The sequence below is a fragment of the Nerophis ophidion genome, linkage group LG19, assembly GCF_033978795.1.
Source record: "Nerophis ophidion isolate RoL-2023_Sa linkage group LG19, RoL_Noph_v1.0, whole genome shotgun sequence".
Lineage (NCBI taxonomy): Eukaryota > Metazoa > Chordata > Actinopteri > Syngnathiformes > Syngnathidae > Nerophis > Nerophis ophidion.
In genome coordinates, this window is record NC_084629.1 from 36137082 (window position 1) to 36149562 (window position 12481).

Sequence of the window (12481 nt, forward strand, 5' to 3'; positions counted from 1 at the left end):
AAAAAAAAAAAAAAAAAAAAAAAAAGTTCAAATTAAATATGACATGATCCTCAGAATAGGACGTTTCACCACTTAAAAAATCCCTTAAGCATCTTCAGAATGGATCTTTCCCTTTAGAGCAGGGGTGTCCAACTTTTTTCCACTGAAAAATGTAAACATGCGGAGGCCCTTTTGATATTTTTCATTTTCAAATCATAACAATGTATATGGATTCTTCTTTTTTACCTTTGGGGCTCACGGGGACCATAAAGGGTCTTCGTCATTACCATGTTAAAAATAAATCAAAATATTATTTGTATTTTTTATGTAACGCTTACAGTAAATCTCTATCAACTTCAGCTGGATATAAAGTTAAAAAAAAAAAAAAAAAAAAGGTTTTAGGCCTTTTCAGTCACTTTGGTTTTTTTTTGTAATAAAACTGAAATATGCAGTATTTCCCCCATTGCCCAAAACATTCAGAAAACAATGTTTGATCTGAAGTAATTAGAGGTTTAAAAAGATCAATAATGCAGGACACCATTGTCTTAAATGTATTATTATTTCTGAGTAACCACAGTGAAAAAAAATAATAAAATCCCACTAAATGTCCAAAAGGTCCGCAACTCATAAATTGTTACATTTTTATTATTTTTTGTTTTACTTTCAACAGTTAAGTTACAAGATCAACTTCAGATATATTGGTTGATTTTACGTTTGAACTATTATTTTGTTTGTTTTATGCACTTTTGTCAAAGAAAACATTTTCTATGGCAACCATGCAATATATGCAATAGTTTCCACAGTAAAAAAATTTAAGTGAAATATTTGGAGCCTTGAATAGGTCTTCAAATAAATAAGATTTATTTTTTCAAAACCTTTTTTTTGGAGCAATGGAAATAAAAGCAAAATAAAGAAAGACAAAAGAAAAACAAACAGCCTGCATGGCAGCTTTGTGTCAACATTGCAACTTTTTCCTCGTTAGATATCACCTCATTTCACTTTTTTTTGTAATATTTAAAAGAAATAAAAATTTCAATAGCATTTCCTGAATGTGTGGCGTGTCGCTAAACAATTAGCTGCGGGCCACACTTTGGACACCCCTGCTTTAGAGGACCTGTTTTTGTCCCCATACCATCAGAAGTCCCCTAAAGCAGACTGTGTAAACGGAGCGATGTCCCCATTAAGTCAGCATTGCCAGAACACACACACACACACTGGTTATCATTTGGAATGGGGACAAATTTGTTGTTCGGTACTTGTGGGGACCACCCCTTCTACAGGTTGTGGAGTTATACAAAAAAAATGAGGTAAAATGTCCACTGCCCAGTTAGCTCATATACATCTTTAACTCTCTGGATTGATGAAGTAATGTGCTGTTCATACTTACAGGGGACCCTGGGGAAAAAGAGTTAAAATGGTTCATGGGGACCAAATTTCAATAATTTGCATAATTCACACAAATTTGTATGTGACTACTGGTGAACCATTTAAAAAAATATATGACATGATGCTCAGAATACAGCACTACAGCTCTCCCGTCCAAAGGCAAAACCCAGTAACTCAATGTTGGTCAAAACTGAGCTGAAAATAATTTTGGAGTTCCCAGGTGATATGCTTTACATTAGTGTAGGCGATATTGTAATTTGTTCCGTAAGTAAGCTGTTACGCGCATGGCAGGACCTAGCAACTACCACATAACCGCGTAGATACAACCGAAAAACCTAGTATCTCAAGGGACCAATCGGAGCTTCTTTGTCAGTCGCCTTATTGTCTTTAATGAGACATTTCCACGAATGGGGGCCGACGGTCAACCTGATTATGTCCCAGGACGTTGCAAGCACCTTCATTAAATGTATTGTTCTTGAGTCTTCCCCTTGCATACTCTTTTGGGCGGATAACTGTGGAGGTCATAATAAAAACTGGACGCTGTACACGGCTCTTGCCCAACGTGCAAACGCAGAATGGGGCCCACCCAAGATTGTGATAAAATATCTGGAGAAGGGGCACACGTTCATGAGAGCAGATTCAATCCATGGCTCAATCGGCAAGAAAAATGAAAGCTCAAGAAAACATCTATACGTTTGATGACTTTGTAGATCTTTGTAAGACAGCATCAAGATAGATTGGTTTTCCTTTGTTTTCTCAAAATCAGCTAGAAGGGAGTTACTAGGTTTTGCCTTTGGACGGGAGAGCTGTCCTATAGCAGGGGTAGGGAACCTGTGGCTCTTTTGATGACTGCATCTGGCTGTCAGATAAATCTTAGCTGACATTGCTTAACACGTTAAGTAATTAATAATTAAGCTGGTAATCACAGTGTTAAAAATAACGTTCAAAATATAAAACATTCTCATGCATTTTAATCCTTCCATCGATTTCCATCGCAAATGTTCAAGAAGTCGCATTAATGGTCAAAAGTATTTTATTTATTATTGGTAACCTTCAGAATAACAATGTTATTAAAAAGAATAAGAGATGCACGCATTTAGTTGTTGTAATTCTCTTGTCAGAGCGTGGGAAGCCACTGTACAAGAGTACAGGTGTACGCGTTTCTCCTCATTGAGCTAAATTGAATCCAGTCTCTGTTTTATTCCTTGCTTCTTGTCTGTTTAATAGATGTCATCAGTGTTTGAACCTGACAGTTGTATTCAGTGCTAAAAATATTATACGGCTCTCACGGAAATACATTTGAAAATATTTGGCTTTCATGGCTCTCTCAGCCAAAAAGGTTCCCAAACCCTGTCCTAAAGGACGTTTCACCACTTAAATGGACCAGCTTCAGCCCGATGAGGGGGCTGCTGTGCCAATGTCTCACACTCCAACCAACCAGTAAACATGTTTTATGGGCCAAAGCTTAAAAATCACTTCAGAATGGATCTGACTATCATTTAAAACGGTTTCCCTTCAGAGGTCCCCATACCGTCGGAAGTCCCCTAAAGGTGACTGTGTAAACAGAGCCATGTCCCCATTAAGTCAGCATTGCCTAAACACACACACACACAAACACACTGTGCTTGTTTCGACAAAGCGGGGACCAGGTAGATCATGTGACGATGTAAACGTGCCCGGTCAGGACAGATAATATTCATAAAGCAGACTCTTCACTAACTGACGCCAGATAGAAAAATATCCACAAAGTTTGGCAGTTTGTACGATCATGAAAAGCTTGTTTTTTCTTCCAAATGCTTTTGTACAACAATCACTTTTTTTCTTTCGTTTAAAAACCACGTTCTTAAGTAGGGCTGGACAACAACAACAATAACAATAATAATAATAATAATAATAATTTCATAAATGACGGAGTGCAGATCAAACGGTGCATTAGTGCATTTTTCACACAAATAATTTTTTCCCTCCTTACATTCAGCAAGACGTGGTTTGAAGCCGACAATGTGAGAAGTCGTTCCAATAAAAGGCGACTTTATGAATTCTAATAAATACGACGTTTGTTGTCCGAGAAGAAAAATCCAGTGAGCGATGGCGACGAGGACAACACAAAACATTTGGAGACAAAAGTGTGCTTGTTGGAACACCATGATCCTGGTTCGGGTCGATTCCCCGGAGGAAAAAAACTGTTCTGAGGTTTGAAGTTTGATGCTTTGTTGTGCTGGTGGACCACACCTGGGAAGCTTGTGTGTGCTACGGTCTGGTGAAGACCATTCTCTCCTTCCTGCCAGACTCCCCTGCCCAGTTCCTGGAGCTCCTTAAGGCAGGTTGGGGCAAAGGGGCGAACGTGTTCTAGAAGCTCTCTACGAAGCTGCCGGGGAACAAGCCCGTCTTCCCCGTCCTCTGCAGGGTGCCCTTGTACCAGCCGTCCTCCCGCCTCTTGTGGACGAACACCACGTCGCCCTCGCGGAGCTCGATCTCCGCCTCGCTCTGGGGCGGGTACGGCACCACCACGCGGTACCTGACACCACACAAAAGTACATCTGTCAGTGGAGACCCAACCTCCGGGCTGATGATTTTAGCTTGTCCTGAAGAATTTGGAGGTGATCCTCATTTTTCATTGTCCCATTTACTCTCTGTAAAGCACCAGTTCCATTGGCAGCAAAACAAGCCCAGAGCATAATACTACCACCACCATGAGGACCCCCCCCCTCCTGGATGACAGGTGCAATGGACGTCAAGTGGATCTAGTATAATAGTGTAAGAGTCCAGTCCATAGTGGATCTAACATAATATTGTGAGAGTCCAGTCTATAGTGGATCTTACATAATAGTGTGAGAGTCAAGTCCATAGTGCATCTTACATAATAGTGTGAGAGTCCAGTCCCTGGTGGATCTTACATAATAGCGAGAGTCCAGGCCATAGTGGATCCAACATAATAGTGGGAGAGTCCAGTCCATAGTGGATCTAGCATAATAGTGTGAGAGTCCAGTCCATAGTGGATCTAACATAATAGTGTGAGAGTCCAGTCTATAGTGGATCTTACATAATAGTGTGAGAGTCAAATCCATAGTGGATCTAGCATAATAGTGAGAGTCCAGTCCATAGTGGATCTAACATAATAGTGTGAGAGTCCAGTCCATAGTTGATCTAACATAATAGTGAGAGAGTCCAGTCCATAGTGGATCTAACATAATAGTGTGAGAGTCCAGTCCATAGTGGATCTAACATAATAGCGAGAGTCCAGTCCATAGTGAATCTGACATAATAGTGTGAGTCCAGTCCATAGTGGATCTAGTATAATATTGTGAGAGTCCAGCCCATAGTGGATCCAACATAATAGAGAGAGTCCAGTCCATAGCGGATTTAACATAATAGTGAGAGTCCAGTAATCTAGCATAATAGTGTGAGAGTCCAGTCCATAGTGGATCTAACATAATAGTGAGAGTCCAGTCCATAGTGGACCTAGCATAATATTGTGAGAGTCCAGCCCATAGTGGATCTAACATAATAGTGAGAGTCCAGTCCATAGTGGATCTAACATAAAAGTGTGAGAGTCCAGTCCATAGTGGATCTAACATAATAGTGAGAGTCCAGTCCATAGTGGATCTAACATAAAAGTGTGAGAGTCCAGTCCGTAGTGGATCTAACATAATAGTGTGCGTCCAGTTCATTGTGGATCTAACATAATAGTGTGAGAGTCTAGTCTATAGTGGATCCAACATAATAGTGAGAATCCAGTCCATAGTGGATCTAACATAAAAATGTGAGAGTCCAGTCCATAGTTGATCTAACATAATAGTGTGAGAGTCTAGTCTATAGTGGATCTAACATAATAGTGAGAGTCAAGTCCATAGTGGATCTAGTATAATATTGTGAGAGTCCAGCCATAGTGGATCTAACATAATAGTGGGAGTCCAGTCCATCGTGGATCTAACATAATATAGTGGATCTAACATAATAGCGAGAGTCCAGTCCATAGTGAATCTGACATAATAGTGTGAGTCCAGTCCATAGTGGATCTAGTATAATATTGTGAGAGTCCAGCCCATAGTGGATCCAACATAATAGAGAGAGTCCAGTCCATAGCGGATTTAACATAATAGTGAGAGTCCAGTAATCTAGCATAATAGTGTGAGAGTCCAGTCCATAGTGGATCTAACATAATAGTGAGAGTCCAGTCCATAGTGGACCTAGCATAATATTGTGAGAGTCCAGCCCATAGTGGATCTAACATAATAGTGAGAGTCCAGTCCATAGTGGATCTAACATAAAAGTGTGAGAGTCCAGTCCATAGTGGATCTAACATAATAGTGAGAGTCCAGTCCATAGTGGATCTAACATAAAAGTGTGAGAGTCCAGTCCGTAGTGGATCTAACATAATAGTGTGCGTCCAGTTCATTGTGGATCTAACATAATAGTGTGAGAGTCTAGTCTATAGTGGATCTAACATAATAGTGAGAGTCCAGTCCATAGTGGATCCAACATAATAGTGAGAATCCAGTCCATAGTGGATCTAACATAAAAATGTGAGAGTCCAGTCCATAGTTGATCTAACATAATAGTGTGAGAGTCTAGTCTATAGTGGATCTAACATAATAGTGAGAGTCAAGTCCATAGTGGATCTAGTATAATATTGTGAGAGTCCAGCCATAGTGGATCTAACATAATAGTGGGAGTCCAGTCCATCGTGGATCTAACATAATATAGTGGATCTAACATAATAGCGAGAGTCCAGTCCATAGTGAATCTGACATAATAGTGTGAGTCCAGTCCATAGTGGATCTAGTATAATATTGTGAGAGTCCAGCCCATAGTGGATCCAACATAATAGAGAGAGTCCAGTCCATAGCGGATTTAACATAATAGTGAGAGTCCAGTAATCTAGCATAATAGTGTGAGAGTCCAGTCCATAGTGGATCTAACATAATAGTGAGAGTCCAGTCCATAGTGGACCTAGCATAATATTGTGAGAGTCCAGCCCATAGTGGATCTAACATAATAGTGAGAGTCCAGTCCATAGTGGATCTAACATAAAAGTGTGAGAGTCCAGTCCATAGTGGATCTAACATAATAGTGAGAGTCCAGTCCATAGTGGATCTAACATAAAAGTGTGAGAGTCCAGTCCGTAGTGGATCTAACATAATAGTGTGCGTCCAGTTCATTGTGGATCTAACATAATAGTGTGAGAGTCTAGTCTATAGTGGATCTAACATAATAGTGAGAGTCCAGTCCATAGTGGATCCAACATAATAGTGAGAATCCAGTCCATAGTGGATCTAACATAAAAATGTGAGAGTCCAGTCCATAGTTGATCTAACATAATAGTGTGAGAGTCTAGTCTATAGTGGATCTAACATAATAGTGAGAGTCAAGTCCATAGTGGATCTAGTATAATATTGTGAGAGTCCAGCCATAGTGGATCTAACATAATAGTGGGAGTCCAGTCCATCGTGGATCTAACATAATAGAGAGAGTCCAGTCCATAGTGGATCTAACATAATAGTGAGAGTGAGGGAGGTACAGGATCCCATTTTTATAGTCTTTGGTATGACTCGGCCAGAGTTTGAACTCACAACCTACCAAGCTTTTGTTCCATCGTTCTAACTCAGTAACAATGTATGTGATTAATGGGAATGGAATTTTACGAGGCTAACATGGCGTTAGCTTCGTGCTAAGCGACAAGCACCCACCTCTCCCTGGAAAGCGGCTTGGGCTCAGGCCGGAGCACCATCAGAACGCTGCCGGCCCGCGTCGCCGGGGGCGACAAGGGAAAGTTGGTATCCAGGGAGCCCGACTTCCTGTGCAGCGGCTCCAAGCCGGCAGCCCCCGCCATGTCGATCTCCACCGGGCAGGAGCCGGCCCGCCCCTGCGAGGCCATGGGGCAGGACCCCGAGCGGGCGTGGTGGTGGTGGCGGTGGCGAGGGTGCTGGCTGAGGTCGCCGGCCGCCGAGGCAGGGTCGGTGGAGGGCGGCGAGGGAGGGGGCGAGCGAGCCTTCTTCTTGGCCGCCGCCCCCGACAAGAGCTTCAGGAGACCCCCCGCCTTCCTCTCCTTCTGAGGGAGCGCGGCGGGAAAGAAAGAAGATGTGAGAATGAGGAAGGAAGTTATGACTCTTCTAGTTTTCCACCACAAGGGGGCGATGTTGGTGTTTTTACCGAAACCATTCATGTCATCATGGAGCGCCAATTAAGCGGTTTTACGCTAGGCTCCGCCCACTTCAAATTGTCTTCGTCAGCATTTCGTTTAAAGTTTTTTTTACCAAGTCCTGTCAAGATCGAGTTCTAAAATGTTGAAAGTTTGGTGGCTCGCCATCACATCAAAGTTGAACGCCGTGCCGCGATACTTGAATATTGGTGGGAGGGGCTAATTTCAAGGGGGCGCTAGAGAGTCCGTTTTTAAAATCTTGTAATCGGTAGCCACAAAGTAGTAAAAAAATGTTAATAGGATTAAATGTAATCGGATTATATCGTGTTTTCGAGGCCCTTAACATGCATTAAAACCCTTTTTTTAAAACTTTGATTACTAATCAGATTACTTTTTAAAAAGTAATCACATTACTTTTTAAAAAGTAATCAGATTCCACCCACTTACATCGTGTTTTCGAGGCCCTTAACATGCATTAAAACCCTTTTTTTAAAACTTTGATTACTGATCAGATTACTTTTTAAAAAGTAATCACATTACTTTTTAAAAAGTAATCAGATTCCTCCCACTTCCATCGCGTTTTCGAGGCCTTTAACGTGCATTAAAACCCTTTTTTTTACTTCGATTACTAAACAGATTACTTTTTAAAAAGGAATAATATTACTTTTTAAAAAGTAATCAGATTCCTCCCACTTCCATCGCGTTGTTGAGGCCCTTAACGTCCATTAAAACACTTTTTAAAACTTTGATTTCTAGTCTGATTACTTTCTAAAAAGTAATCTGATTATTAAAAAAAAAATCTGATTACTTTTTAAAAAGTAATTAAATTACTTTTTAAAAAGTAATCAGATTTTCCTCCCACTTCCATCGCGTTTTCAAGGCCTTAATGTGCATTAAAACATTTTTTTCTTACTTTGATTACTAATCAGATTATTTTTAAAAGTAATCTGATTAGTAATCAAAGGCCTTTTTTTGAGGCCCTTAACGTGCATTAAAACACTTTTTTTTAACTTTGATTACTAGACAGATTACTTTTCAATGTCATCAGATTTTCTCCCACTTCCATCGCATTTTCAAGGCCCTTACAGTGCATTAAATAACTTTTTTTAAAACTTTGTTTACTTATCAGATTACTTTTTTAAAAGTAATCAGATTACTTTTTAAAAAGTAATCACATTTTTTCCTACTCCCATCGTGTTTTCGAGGCCCTTACCATGCATTAAAACACTTTTACTAATCTGATTACTTTTTAAAAAGTAATCGGATTACCTTTTCAAAAGTAATCGGATTTTCTCCCACTTCCATCGTGTTTTCAAGGCCCTTACAGTGCATTAAATAACTTTTTTTAAAACTTTGTTTACTTATCAGATTACTTTTTAAAAAGTAATCGGATTACTTTTTAAAAAGTAATCACATTTTTTCCTACTCCCATCGTGTTTTCGAGGCCCTTACCGTGCATTAAAACACTTTTACTAATCTGATTACTTTTTAAAAAGTAATCTGATTACCTTTTCAAAAGTAATCGGATTTTCTCCCACTTCCATCGTGTTTTCGAGGCCCTTAACGTGCATTAAAACACTTTTCTTAAACTTTGATTACTAATCAGATTACTTTTTAAAAAGTAATCAAATTACTTTTTAAAAAGTAAGCAGATTTCTCCCACTTCCATCGCGTTGTTGAGGCCCTTAACATGCATTAAAACATTTTTTTTACTTTGATTTCTAATCTGATTACTTTCTAAAAAGTAATCTGATTATTAAAAAAAAATCTGATTACTTTTTAAAAAGTAATCAGATTTTCTCCCACTTCCATCGCGTACTCGAGGCCTTAATGTGCATTAAAACAGTTTTTTTTAACTTTGATTACTAATCAGATTTCTTCTTAAAAAGTAATCTGATTAGTAATCAAAGTAAAAATAAAAGTTTCCATCGCGTTTTCGATACCCTTAATGTGCATTAAAAAACTTTTTTTTTTCTAATTTGATTACTAAACAGATTACTTTTTAAAGTCATCAGATTTTCTCCTACTCCCATCCTGTTTTCGAGGCCCTTAAAGTGCATTAAAACACTTTTTTTTTTAAAACTTTGTTTACTTATCAGATTACTTTTTAAAAGGTAATCAGATTTACTTTGAGACATTTGTGATTTAGGGCTATATAAATAAACAATGATTGATTGATTGATTGATTGATACCCCTACTCCCATCGCGTTTTCAAGGCCCTTAACATGCATTAAAACACTTTTTTAAAACTTTGATTACTAATCTGATTACTTTTTTAAAAAGTAATCTGATTACCTTTTTAAAAGTAATCCGATTTTCTCCCACTTCCATTGCGTTTGCGAGGCCCTTAACATGCATTAAAACACTTTGTTTTAAACTTTGATTACTAATCTGATTACCTTTTAAAAAGTAATCAGATTAATTTTTAAAATGTAATCAGATTTTCTCCCACTTCCATTGCGTTTTCGAGGCCCTTAACGTGCATTAAAACACTTTTTTAAAAACTTTGTTTACTTATCAGATTACTTTTTTAAAAGTAATCAGATTACTTTTTCAAAAGTAATGAGATTTTCTCCTACTCCCATCGCGTTTTCAAGGCCCTTAACATGCATTAAAACACTTTTTTTTAAAAACTTTGATTACTACTCTGATTACTTAAAAAAAAATCTCATTACTTTTTAAAAAAGTAATCTGATTACCTTTTCAAAAGTAATCAGATTTTCTCCCACTTCCATTGCGTTTGCGAAGCCCTTAACATGCATTAAAACACTTTTCTAAAAATTTTGATTACAAATCTTATTACTTTTTAAAAAGTAATCTGATTACTTTTTAAAATGTAATCAGATTTTCTCCCACTTCAATCGTGTTTTCGAGGCCCTTAACGTGCATTAAAACACTTTTTTTAAACTTTGATTACTAATCTGATTACGTTTAAAAAAGTACTCTGATTACTTTTATAAAAAGTAATCTGATTACCTTTTTAAAAGTAATCCGATTTTCTCCCACTTCCATTGCGTTTGCGAGGCCCTTAACATGCATTAAAACACTGTTTTAAACTTTGATTACTAATCTGATTACTTTTTAAAAAGTAATCAGATTTTCTTCCACTTCCATTGCGTTTTCGAGGCCCTTAACGTGCATTAAAACACTTTTTTAAAAACTTTGTTTAATTATCAGATTACTTTTTTAAAAGTAATCAGATTACTTTTAAAAAAGTAATCAGATTTACTCCTACTCCCATTGCGTTTTCGAGGCCCTTAAAATGCATTAAAACACTTTTTTTTAAAACTTTGATTACTAATCTGATTACTTTTTAAAAAATTAATCTGATTACTTTTTAAAAAGTAATCTGATGACCTTTTTAAAAGTGATCCGATTTTCTCCCACTTCCATTGCGTTTGTGAGGCCCTTAACATGCATTAAAACACTTTGTTTTAAACTTTGATTACTAATCAGATTACTTTTGAAAAAGTAATCAGAATTTCCCCCACTTCCATCACGTTTTCGAGGCCCTTAACGTGCATTAAAACACTTTTTTTTGTTGCTTGAAATACTAATCGATTACTTTTAAAAAAAAATTATCAGAATTTCTCCCACTTCCATCGAATTTTCGAAGCTCTTAACTTGCATCAAAACCTTTTTTTTACTTTGATTACTAATCAGATTATTTAAAAAAAGGAATCTAATTACTTTTCAAAAAGTAATCTGATTAGTAATCAAAGTTAAAAAATAAGTTTTCATTGCTTTTTGAGGCCCTTAACGTGCAATAAAACACTTTTTAAACATTGATTACTAATAAGATTACATTTTAAAAAGTAATCTGATTTCTTTTTTAAAAGTAATCTGATTAATAATTGAAGGAAAACAAAAATGCTTTAATGCGCGTCAAGGGCCTCAAAAGCGCAATGGATTACTTTGATTACTTAACAGATTACTTTTAAAAAAAGTAATCTGATTACATTTTTAAAACGTAATCAGATTTTCTTCCAGTTCCATCGCGTTTTCGAGGCCTATAACGTGCATTAAAACATTTTTTTACTTTTCTTACTAATCAGATTATTTTTTTAAACGTTATTCTAATTACTTTTCAAAATGTAATCTGATTAATAATCAAAGTAAAAAAAAAGTTCCATCATGTTTTCGGGGCTTTTAAAATGCATTAAAACACTTTTTTTGTTTAACTTTGATTACTTATCAGATTACTTTTTAAAAATAATCTGATTAGTAATCACATTAAAAAAAAGTGTTTTAAAGCACGTTAAGGGCCTCGAATATGCAATGGATAACTTTGATTACTAATTAGATTACTTTTTTAAAAGTAATCAAAGTAATCAAATCATATATATATATATATATATATATATATATATATATATATATATATATATATATATATATATATATACATACATATATATGTAAAATACATTATTTATGATATTTACTTTGTATTGTTCTACTATGTTCACATCATTATTTTAATTTTTTTTTAACATTTCTTATTAGTGGGATTGCATTTTAATTAAATTGGATTCCTCCACTTTTTTGATCGCTGGATTATTCAAATCAAAACTGCAAAAAAGTAACAAAATATTTATGACTTTAGTCAGGAAGTAAGGTAGTCACTCTTCATGCATGTTCCCCAGTCGGCCACAAGATGGCAGCACAGACACACACTCCCTGCGTCTCCAAGTAATAAATAGTAAATGTTGCTTTAATAAGAGAGAAAAAGGACAGAACATCGCACTGACTCATTGATGATGTTCCACAAGGTGGTAAATATACAACTAAAAAGTCAGAGCAACCTTTGAATGTCAAATGTTTTGTCAGAGATGAATATCACCACTTGTACTGCGAGTTTGTTTATGTATATGTTCTTGTGTTTCTACCCGTCTTGAGACACAAACAAGGAAAAGTATCTTCCATATGAGGAGGTGTGAACAAGTGAGGACATAAATCATGGTCCCAATAAC

General features: G+C 36.8%; 1 protein-coding gene across 1 annotated transcript in view; it reads right to left on the reverse strand.

Moving 5' to 3' along the window:
* Positions 1 to 2380: 2380 nt before the first annotated feature.
* Positions 2381 to 12481, reverse strand: part of LOC133538349 (E3 ubiquitin-protein ligase SH3RF3-like) — a 269084-nt gene continuing 258983 nt past the window's right edge. The window contains exons 9-10 of the mRNA XM_061879912.1: positions 7056 to 7417; positions 2381 to 3883 (exon numbers count right to left, since the gene is read on the reverse strand). Coding sequence (XP_061735896.1) covers positions 3715 to 3883; positions 7056 to 7417 — 531 coding nt within the window. The 3' untranslated portion in view covers positions 2381 to 3714. The remainder of the gene's footprint in view (positions 3884 to 7055; positions 7418 to 12481) is intronic.